Genomic DNA, 12,101 nt, shown 5'->3' on the forward strand with positions numbered 1-12,101 from the left:
TCAAAAAGTCAAATGGTGCTCCTTCCCTACTGAGCCCTGCCGTGCGCCCAAACAGTGTTTTTTCCCCACGTATGGGGTATCTGCATGCTCAAGGGAAATTGCACAACAAATTTCGGGGTCCATTTTTTCCTGTTACCCCTGCAAAAATAAAAAAAATTGGGTCTAAAGTAACATTTTTATGAAAAAAGTTGTGTACATTTTTTTCTTTCCCATTCCAAAAATTCCTGTGAAGCACCTGAAGGGTTAATAAACTTCTTGAATGTGGTTTTGAGCACCTTGAGGGGTGCAGTTTTTAGAATGGTGTCACTTTTGGGTATTTTCTGTCTTAAAGGCCCCTCAAAGTCACTTCAAATGTGATGCGGTCCCTAAAAAAATGGTTTTGTAAATTTTGTTGTAAAAATGAGAAATCGCTGGTCAACTTTTAACCCTTATAGCTCCCTATTAAAAAAAAATTTTGGTTCCAAAATTGTGCTGATGTAAAGTAGACATGTGGGAAATGTTATTTATTAACTATTTTGTGTGACATATCTCTTTGATTTAAAGACATAAAAATTTAAATTTTGAAAATTGCAAAATTTTCTACATTTTCGCCAAATTTCCGATTTTTTCACAAATAAACGCAAGTGGTATCGAAGAAATTTGACAAGAATACTCATGAATGGTAGAACAATAGCATTTAATAAGCAGCCGCACAGCCAGTGCAAGTTAAGTTTTATGAACAACAGGCTCCAGTGACAAACAGTACAGTTTCCTTAGCAGCACAGCAGTTCATAGTCTTCTCAGTAGTACAAGACAGCACAGTTCTAATGCAAAGGCACATTAATGAACACAGTATTCTTTACAGCACAGTGAGATGGAGGAAGGGGGGAGGGTTTGCTGAGGGAGATGATCCCTGTGACACCATTTCTTCCAGTCCTTATCTTTATGCCTGACAATACTCTGCACTGCTAGTTCAGGAACTCTACCTGACCTGTGTTTAGCTTCACTCCTGACTTGAATCCTTTTTATTTGCAGGGGCACTTCTGTGAGATACAGAACACACATACACCACCTTTCTCTTTGGCTCCAGCCAGACTGTAAACAACTTCCCCACAATCCCCCTGGGGCTCTGCTAAAACACTCCCCTTCTCCTGTGACTGTGTTAATCCCTGTAGTTGCTGGACACTTCCTGTCTCCTGTGCTTGTGTTACTTCTAATAGTTGCTGAGAGCTTTTAAAGGAACAGCACTACTTCTGCACATCACACTCTGCAACAGCACTACTTCTGCAGGTCACAGAGACCAAACTATAAGAGGGACTCACACAGATTGTTTTGCTTATTTTTTTTCACTGCATTTTTTTGATACAAAATGCTTTGGCAAGATTTAATTTTTAAATTTATAGCAAAAAACTACATACTAAACATTCAGGTTTGTTGGGTTTTTTGGTCAAAGGTGTAACATTTTGCAAGTTTTACAAATGTTGAAAAAAATCTGTATCAAAGAGGCCTAATACTGATTTTATGGCGCATATTGTTTTATAATTTTCACAAAATAAATAAAATGAATTATGAATAATATAACATGAGTATAACTGGTGGCAATGAATAAACATATTCTCTTTTAATTTTTTTTTAAAGGTTCTTATTCTACCACACAAAAGATACCCGTTAAAGCTCACAGTGGTTCTGCCAACATTAACCATAAACAGAGTCCCTCTGACAGCAGCCCCAAGACCATCCCCTCTCATAGCAGCCCAAAAGCTAGTCCTTCTGGTAGCATCGATAAGACTAACCATCATGACAGTATTCCCTCTCATAACAATCCTAAGAGTGGACCCAAAAGCAACATCCCCAAGACCACTGATCACCAGAGTATTCCCACTCATATTAATCCTAAAAGTAGTCCCTCTAGCAACATTCCCAAAATGCCTAATCATCAGATAATTCCCACTCATAGCAGCCCAAGTAGCAAGTCAATTCATCATGAGAGCATCCCTGTTCATAATATTCCCAAAACCAGTTCCTCTGGAGGAATCCACAAAACTAGTCACCCCGGGACCATTCATTCTCACAACAGTCCTAAGACTAAAACCAATCCATCTGGTAGTATCCCCAAGACTGATCACCCAGGGAACATTCCCTCTCATTCCATTCCTAAATCAGGCCAACCTAAAAGACATCCTTCTCATAGCAGCTCTAAGACAAGTCCTAGTAATAATCCCAAATCCATTCATCATGACAACATTCCTTCTCATAGCAGTGCAAATAACCCCAAGACTAATCGCCCTGGAAACATTCCATCTCATATAATTCCTAATTCCAGTCCATCTGGCAGTATCCCCAAGTCCAGTCACCATGAGGACATACCTTCGCATAGTATCCCTAAAACTAGTCCCTCTAGTAGCAGCCCTAAGACCAGTCACCCTAAGAGTAGTTCTTCAGGCAACAGTCCCAAGACCAGCATACCAGACAACATTCCCTCTCATAGCAGTCCTAGCAGCAATCCAAAGACCAATAAACCTGGAAGCATTCCATCTCATAGTATCCCTAAAGCCAGTCCTTCTGGCACCAGCCCTAAGACAAATCACCCAGAGAAAATTCCCTCTCATACCAGCAGTAAGACCAGTCACTCTGGAAGCAATCCCATTCACAGCAACCCTGAAAGCAATCCATCAGGGAATGGTCATTTGCATGACCATCACAAAGGTAAGTGTTATGGTCTTGTGAAAGCGATTCAAATGTAATTCATTCAATTGTTCACATTAATTCATTTGGCTTGCATTGTTGTTATACAAAGTGCATTAACTGGCATTTGCAACAATAAAAAAGCAACAGACTTTTGGAGCAATAATGCATATTACTTATTATTATGCATTATGCCATATTGCTTATTACTTTACTACCAGTCATACATATACTGTACTTTTTTGCCTACGTAATTGTTATTTTTTGTTTTCAAGGCAACTCACCAAGTGTACCCCCTGTTAATTCCCACAAAAATTTCTGTACTGGAAGAGCCAGTGGCTTGTATCCTGTTGCTGGTGACAAAAACGCTTTCTGGCATTGCTCAGATGGAATCACCTATAAACAATTTTGCAGTGCTGGCCTTGTCTTTGATGTGACTTGTGAATGCTGTAAGTGTTTGTGGTTTCATTTGACAATTTTGAAAAGTTCACATTAACTTTAGCATGTATGTTATTTATTTTGACCTTTTTTAATATGTTTGCCTAGTTTATAGTTTGATTTTACACTTTTACATAAAATCTGGCTAGTTTCTAATTATCTTATCTGACTCCTGAACACATCCAGTAATTGACTAATGCTCATGACTACACAAACATTTGCACCTTTTATTAAAAGGGTTTCTATGGGAATTTAATATCATTAGGATGACATCAAATTTTCATGAACTGTCAGAATGGAGAAGGTGGGGAAGACTTTATTTACAATTCTCCACATACGAGAAAATCTGATGACACTTGTACCACACTTTAATCAAACTCTCAGAGTCTGATCAGAATAATCAGTCCATTTTTCTCGCATGTGAAAAAAATCAGACGTCTGAATGAGGCTTAACTAAGCAGATTGATTCATCTGTCAGATGACTAGTTCAGTCAAATGTAATCCTGGTGGAAATGTAACCAAAACAATGTTACTCGTCTGCCTTTATGGTATATTTTACATTAATCCTTAGAAACCTTGAAATAATAATTGATGGATTGACATTTTAAAGGATTCTGTTACTTTTTTGGTCTTTTATGTATCAAAATAAGAAACTCTATTTTTATTGTTATATCTTTATTTGCAAATGCATACATTATAAATGATTAATTACTGCATAATTGTTTATTCATCACTAAAAAATTGTCTGTTTTGCTGTTGCAGGCAATTATCCCCCTGCACCGCCAGCTAAAATGCAGAAAGAATTCTGTACAGGTCGAGCAAGTGGTTTTTACCCAGTGGCTGGTGACAAAAATGCATTCTGGCACTGCACTAATGGAATAACTTACAAGCAATATTGTCCAACAGGCCTTGTATTTGAGGAGAGTTGTGAGTGCTGTAAGTAGCCAGGATCTCCCTCAATACTGAAGTAATACCATGTTGGTGACTTCTTGGCACCAATATGGAATTTGCCATAGCCTAGTAATGCAAACAGACAGACTGTACAGTTTTGAAATATAGAAAAAAATATACAAACAAGAGAAAAACAAGGTAAATAAATATCATTAAAGACACCTATATATGTGTCCTATAATAATGATAACCAGTATATGGACTTATATAAAAAGCGGACCATCGAAAAATAATATTGAAAAAACAAGAAAAAAAACTTCGAATACAGGTCCATTATGACAAAGACAAACTTTATTTGTTCAAAATAACACGATTGACACAATGTAGTACGTGAAAGAGAATTGAAATAAAAACAACACACAAGCAAGAGGGCGCCACAGCAGACCCATATGTGGTAAATGCTCAATTATATATTTGTCGTATCAATAGTAAAGTCAAAGTTACATTGTTCGCTTAAAAAATTCCTGCGCACTGATGTATACCTTGCTCAAAAGCTTATACTGCATATCAGTTAATACTTATGTATCTTAAAAAAATATATAGTATACCATGCAGATTAAACACCATAGTGCTAGCTCATGACACCGTTCACAATATTGATGTTTATAATTATTACCATATAGGTAGAATATGTAAATAGAGTATATGAACAAATGTGAACACCGTCATGAACAGCACCCAATTAACATGAGAGCGTGCACGGCTCCCAATACATTAGATAGAAAGACGCTAGTGTTGCGTGGAAAAACGAACATATTCATGAGCTGGAGCTATCATGATGGCAAAATGAGCATACTCACACGTGGATGGTATGTAGCTGGTCTGCGATGGCGCCCACCCCTTCTATCTAATGTATTGGGAGCCGTGCACGCTCTCATGTTAATTGGGTGCTGTTCATGACGGTGTTCACATTTGTTCATATACTCTATTTACATATTCTACCTATATGGTAATAATTATAATAAACATCAATATTGTGAACGGTGTCATGAGCTAGCACTATGGTGTTTAATCTGCATGGTATACTATATATTTTTTTAAGATACATAAGTATTAACTGATATGCAGTATAAGCTTTTGAGCAAGGTATACATCAGTGCGCAGGAATTTTTTAAGCGAACAATGTAAGGCTGAGTTCACACGATGCGTTTTTCATGCGTTTCCGCGGCGTTTTTGCAGTTGCGTAAACGCCGCGGAAAAGCATGAAAAACGCATGGTAGAAGGGCAGCAATGTTCCCCAATTGAAATCCGCATGTGCTGTGCCCATTATGCGGATTTTTCCGCAGCGTAAACGCTGCGGTCAAAAATCCGCAGCATGTCAATTAATTTTGCGGAAACGCTGCTCTTTTGCCGCCATTGGCTTGCATTAGACCGCATGGAATCCGCATCACTGTATATGTTGATGCGCTTTTCATGCGGTCTAATGTGCGGATGGTACCCGGGTGTGGATGAGAGGACTCTCATCCAGATCCAGGTACCATTAAAAAAAAAAGAATAAAATAAAAAATATATATATTCTCACCTTCTGACGGCCCGCGTTGCGTCCTGCCGGCTTCCCGCGCACTTCGCGGTTGAATGAAGGACCTTCGCTGACGTCAGAGTCATGTGACGGGTCACGTGACGCTGACGTCGGAAGGTCCTACAGTCTTCACTGCCGGCAGCCGGGACCGATGAAGCAGGACACCGGGGGCCATCAGAGGGTAAAGTATAGATTTATTTTTTATTTTTTGACATTCACACACTATATAAATCCATGCCGGCTGCATGGATTTATATAGTGTGAAGTTGACAAGCACTTTCCAAGTGATGCTAAAATCGCTTGGGAAGCGCTTGTCAACCCGCATGCGGAAATGAAAGTGAAGACCGCTTCATTTCCGCATGTCCCTGGCAGGAAACCGCACGTACAATCCTCATGCGTTTTTTCCTGCCAGAGAGATGCAGAAACGCTCAGGAAAAAATCCTGAGCATTTCTGCATCGTGTGCACATACCCTAACTTTGACTTTACTATTGATACGACAAATATATAATTGAGCATTTACCACATATGGGTCTGCTGTGGCGCCCTCTTGCTTGTGTGTTGTTTTTATTTCAATTCTCTTTCACGTACTACATTGTGTCAATCGTGTTATTTTGAACAAATAAAGTTTGTCTTTGTCATAATGGACCTGTATTCGAAGTTTTTTTCTTGTTTTTTCAGTTTTGAAATATAGCACAGAAGGTGGAAGTATTTTTATATTAGATGCTAATTTAAAGAGTAACTGTCATTTTAATTTTTATTTCAGTATCACCTGTCATCTAGCACCTTAGATCTGACAGATCTATGCACATACTTCCCTATATATTTAGACCTACCCAAGGGGAAGGCACTTTGTGCAGGGGGGCACTTGTGCAGATTTTATCGAAGTACCATATTTTTCTAAGTGCCAGGGCAGATAAACATGGCAGTTGGACAGGGCAGGAGACAGATAACATAGCAACATAGTAAAGTAGGTTGAATAAAGATCTAGGTCCATCAAGTTCAACCTTACTCCCCCAATTGTACTCCCTACACTAACTTACTAACTTACTAACTTACTGGGACTAGGCCTCACAAATGTATAATTACCTTTTTATTGTCGCTGCACTATTACAATTAAAAATGAACCCGTTTATAATTTTTGATTAGTTTTATATTTTGTATTACTCTTATGATTCTAATAATGGTATTAGTAAAGTCCCTATGCCTAAATCTGTTGAACCAGAAGAAGGCAAAAACCCCAGGACACATTCAGCCAATTTGCATCACGGGGAAAAATTCTTTCTTGGCCCCGAGAAAAGGCAATCAGTCCAAGAACCCTGGATCAAACCTAATTACAATACTAGTTATGTAATTACTATTATCGTATTAAATGTACTACTATTGATGTAATATTTTGTCTAATTTAACTGTAACCCACAATATTATGTGTATCGGGAAATCGTCCAGCCCTTTTTTGAAAGCTGTTATAGTGTCTGCCATTACTACCTCTTGTGGTAGGGAATTCCACATTCCAACTGCTCTGACTGTAAAGAACCCTTTCCTATTTAGGTCCCGGAATCGCCTTTCTTCTACCCGTAATGAGTGCCCCCTCATCCTTAGTATAGTCTTTTGAAGGAATAAGTCATGTGCTAGTCCTTTGTACTGACCACACATATATTTATACATGTAAATGAGATCTCCTTTGAGGCGTCGTTTTTCTAAGCTAAACAGACTCAACTTTTTCAACCTCTCATCATATGAGAGGCCTTCCATCCCTTGTAATAATCTAGTTGCTCGCCTTTGAACTGACTCTAAATATTGAATATCCTTTTTAAAATGCAGAGCCCAAAACTGAATCCCATATTCCAGATGTGGCCTCACAAGTGATTTATAAAAGGGTAACAACACTTTAGGATCAGGGGATTTTATTTCTTTTTTTATACATTCTAAAATCTTGTTTGCTCCTGCAGCTGCTGCTTGACATTGAGTACTGCTGCTCAACTTACTTGTAACCAGAATACCCAGGTCCTTCTCCTATTCTGTCCTGAGTATACTCCCAGTTAATGTGTATGCAGCAATAGGATTACTTCATCCTAGGTGCATTACTCTACATTTATCTACATTAAACCTCATCTGCCAAGTGTTTGCCCATTCAGTCTCTTATCCAGATTGTTCTGTAATATTGTAAGTCAAGATCAGATTTTAATATCCTACATAGTTTGGTGTCGTCAGCAAGAACTGACACTTTACTCTCAATCCCATTCCCAAGGTCATTAATAAAGAGATTAAAAAGAATTAGCCCTAGCACAGATCCCTGCGGCACCCCACTTCTGACTATATCCCATTTAGAGAATGTACCATTTATGACAACTGTTTGTTTCCTGTAATTTAGCCAATTCCTTACCCATCTACATATAGTTCCTCCAAGTTCTTGCTTTTGTAGCTTCAGTACAAGGCTATTATGTGGTACAGTGTCAAATGCCTTTGCAAAGTCCAGATAAATCACATCAGCTGCATTACCAACATCCAGATTTGCACTTACCTCCTCATAGAACCCCAACATGTTGGTTAGACAAGGCCTATTTATCATGAATCTGTGCTGATTATCATTTATTATATTACTCTCTGTGATATAACTCTGCAGGTCATCTCTTATGATGCCCTCAAAAACCTTGCACACTACTGATGTCAGACTTACCGGACGGTAGTTACCTGGATCTACCTTCTTACCTTTCTTAAATATTGGTACCACATTGTCTATCCTCCATCCACTTGGCACTACCCCTGTTACCAGAGAGTCTAAGAAAATGAGATTCAGCTGTTTGTCAATTACTGAGCTTAATTCCCTCAGTATCCATACCATACCATCTGGGCTGGGGGATTTGTCAATGTTTAATTTGCTCAGACACAGGTGTACTTCTTTTTGTGTTAAACTAGTTATATTAGATTATGAGGTTTGATTCTTGCCATGTCGAAAGATCCCTAGAACAGACGTTTTTATTGTGAACATGGATGAAAAGTGTCTGTTTAACATCACAGCCTTTTCTTTGTCCTCTATAATTATCTTGTTGTTATCGTTTTTAAAGGGGCCGATACCATCTGATTTTTATTTTTGGCATTGATGTACAGTATGTATAACATTTTTGGGGATTTATTTTAATGTCACTGGCGATTTGTTGCTCTGTAGATAGTTTTGCTAGCTTGATTTCTTTTTTTACATTTCTTATTTAGGTCTTTATACTTCTGAAATGCTATTTCTGTATTCTCAGCCTTCAAGATTTTGAATGCCCTATGTTTTTGTCTTTGTACTCTTTTATTTATCCATAATGGTTTCTTTTTATTCCTGGACATCTTATTACCAGAGGGTATAAATTTTCTACAGGATTCTAGTAGTATTTCCTTAAACATGCCCCATTTACCATGACATGGTCCCAGTCTACATGATTAAGCTCTTCCCTTAATTTGTTGAAATCAGCTTTCCTAAAATTACAGGTTTTTGCATTTCCTTTTTGAAATGTTTTATTGAATATTACATTGAAACTTACCATATTATGGTTGCTGTTTCCCAAATGCTTCCGGACCTGTAGATCTGAAATTGTATCTGGTCTATTTGACAGCACCAGATCCAGCAGATTACCTCCCCTGGTTGGTTCATCTACCAGCTGAGAGAGGTAATTGTCCTGAACAGGCAAGACAATTAAACAAACCTGCTTCCAAGATAAACTGATTTGCAAAGAGTATTCACCATATGTATTTGTGCCATTTATATTCTGGCTGCTGCATTTACTCACATCTACCTTCTTTTCACAAACTCGGCACACTCCATCCATATCAGGCCCTCTCTCCTCTCCTCTCCTCTCCTATGTACAGCACTCAAGCTCTCTTCACAATGTTAAACTGCACAGATCCATTTACTCCCACCATAGAACACAATAGACGCTTTCATAAATCACTCAACCATCTGTTGACTCTCTCTATTGTCCTTCTCCTAGTCCAGAACCAAAGAAGGAATGAACCTAAAAGAAGCAAGATGATATATAAAAAATGTGACAAACTTTATTAGATCAAGATAAAATATAATGCAATGTATGTCAGGGGAATGGGAGAAACAACCAGAAGGAGGCGCTACTCACTCACTCAGGTGCGATGAGAGGCAAACCGGAGGCATGTTCCTTTAAATATCCATAACGGTTTATTGGCTTCATAAACCGGTCAAAAGCAAAATGCAAACAAACAGCCTTTAGTGCAGGCAAAAACAAAGAAAACAGTCCTTTTAGCAAAGTCTCTGGTTAGCCAGTGCTCTGGTCACATAGGCTGGTAGGCATCCAGTACAGGCCCAGTCTGTAAACAACCACACACAGGAGGCCTTCTCCCTCTAGACACACAGACCATGTGCCAAACAACAGCCTCAGTTATATAGGCTGTTAAGCTGTTAACTACACCCAGAGGTAAGGTATGTGGCTAGCTAGACCCACCCATCTCTCTAAACTACCAGTAACCCGGTCCCAGGTGCACCAAACAATCTTCTTAGTGCTTACACTAGAGAAATACTCTGGGTTACATCACAGAGACCAGCCATCTCTATGACACGTACCTCCCATCGACTATGCAACCATTAGCCACCTTACACAGTATAGAGAGCATTTTGAGCCCAGAGGTACGACACAGAATTTGATAACATTAGGTCATCATATTGAATACATCGTCATTAGTGCCCGTGTATGGCAAGCAAACCCCACATGTTTGTTTTTTTTTCTGTAAAACAGCCACGAAACATGTAGGGTGGGGACTCAAGCATCTGCGATACTTGGTGCATTCCAGAGCACCAGATGCAAACTCAAGTAGTGAGCAACACTAATGATGATGTATTCAATATGACGACCTAATGTTATCAAATTCCGTGTACCTCTGGGTTCAAAATGCTCAACACTAGTCATCATCATATCATCCTAATTTTTTATTTTACTATTGAAATAATCCCAATCCTAACACAACCCTAACCCTAACACAACCCCAACAGAACCCTAACCCTAATCCTAACCCTAAGCCTAACCCTAATACAACTGTAACCTTAATCCTAAACCTAACACAACCCTAATCCTAATCCGAACCCTAACACAACCCTAACCCTAACACAACCCTAACCCTAACACACCCCTTACCCTAATCCTAACCATAACACAACCCTAATCCTAATCCTAACCGTAACAGAACTCTAACCCTTATCCTAACCCTAATACAACCCTAATCCTAACAAAAACACAACCCTAACAGCAAAGAATGGAAAAAAAAAAAAATTTTATTTTATAATTTTTATCTAACTAAGGGGCTGACAAAGGGGGATTTCTTTTACTATTTTTTTTGCTTTTAATCACTGGTATAGGGTGATCATAGTGATCAGAGGAACCAATAGGGAAAATTCCCTATTGTTGCCGGGTACCTGCAGGCAGACCTCGGCGGGCGCACTGCACATGTGCCCACCATTTTTTTGATGACGGAGGCCTGGGGGACGGATCAGGAGATCTGGGGGATGGCGAAGGGGGCTTAATTTCTGGGGGGGCTTAATTTCTCTCTGTATATCGTGTTAGAGAAGAGAGAAATCATTGCAACCGCGGGCACAGGTGTCTTTTTGTGATCGTCGTAATTCACTGAGTAACGGCGATCACAAGATTGGGGACTAGAAAAACCAGCCCTGATTAAGTTTTCCAAGGTCTCAGCTACCCCAGAGAATATCTGACTCTGGGGGTGCTACAGCCTTATTCCTGATCGCCGTTTTAAAATGGCAATAAGGAAATAAGGCCCCTTAACACCTGCCGTTTTAATATGTATCGGCGGTCGTTAAGGGGTTAATAAGGATATTTATACACACACTTGTGTTCAGATACCTTTTTTGTTTTTTTAAGGTTTTCTGACTTCATATTACTCATACATGTGTATTATGATTGTGGTATGATGCCTCACTCGGCTACTTCTGGAAGTAGACTCAGGAACCATGTTTTCTCTGCAGGCTTTATCATGTGGCATAAAGCTCTGCACTCCAGCAAAAATAAACACAGCCTTACTGGAAAAACAACAAAACAAAAAGATAAATGATAACACATTCCATAGCAGTGCGGGTTTCACCCACACAGGTTGTAGTCCCAGCTTTCAGCTCTTCTCTGAGCTGCCACTCTAACTCAACAACAGAAAAAAAATGGTGACTGAGCATTTAAACCTTGCTCAGCCACGCCCTGAGCCGGAGATATGGGGAATGACTTCCCTCCCATCTCTGTCATTCCCATAAAACCACACCCTTTAAAAGAGTTAACCTCCAGCACATAACATGCTGGCTGAAAGTCTATTGGTTTCAGTTCACACAGGCCAGCAACCTGCGTGACACATACCCCCCATCATATTCCATACCAGTGACTGTGTCACATATTCCCCCCTTCTGCCCAAAGCCGGGGCTTTGGGCACCTTCCGATCCCAGACAGGGAATTCTAAAAAGGGCATCAGCATTTCCGTGTAACCATAGGTGGATTTTAATGAGGGCAATCTGGGCTACCGCCT

At 39.4% G+C, this 12,101-nt stretch overlaps 1 protein-coding gene across 2 annotated transcripts in view; it reads left to right on the forward strand.

Moving 5' to 3' along the window:
* The window catches only part of LOC141221790 (uncharacterized), a 176,461-nt gene that overhangs the window by 118,115 nt on the left and 46,245 nt on the right, over window positions 1-12,101 (forward strand). The window contains exons 16-18 of one of the 2 annotated variants that reach the window (XM_073666574.1): window positions 1,618-2,685; window positions 2,940-3,113; window positions 3,865-4,038. In XM_073666574.1, coding sequence (XP_073522675.1) covers window positions 1,618-2,685; window positions 2,940-3,113; window positions 3,865-4,038 — 1,416 coding nt within the window. The remainder of the gene's footprint in view (window positions 1-1,617; window positions 2,686-2,939; window positions 3,114-3,864; window positions 4,039-12,101) is intronic. The other variant, XM_073666575.1, reaches the window with a different exon arrangement.

The sequence above is a fragment of the Phyllobates terribilis genome, unplaced genomic scaffold, assembly GCF_046119375.1.
Source record: "Phyllobates terribilis strain yellow unplaced genomic scaffold, ASM4611937v1 Scaffold_2__4_contigs__length_985480577, whole genome shotgun sequence".
In the NCBI taxonomy this organism is placed as follows: Eukaryota; Metazoa; Chordata; class Amphibia; order Anura; family Dendrobatidae; genus Phyllobates; species Phyllobates terribilis.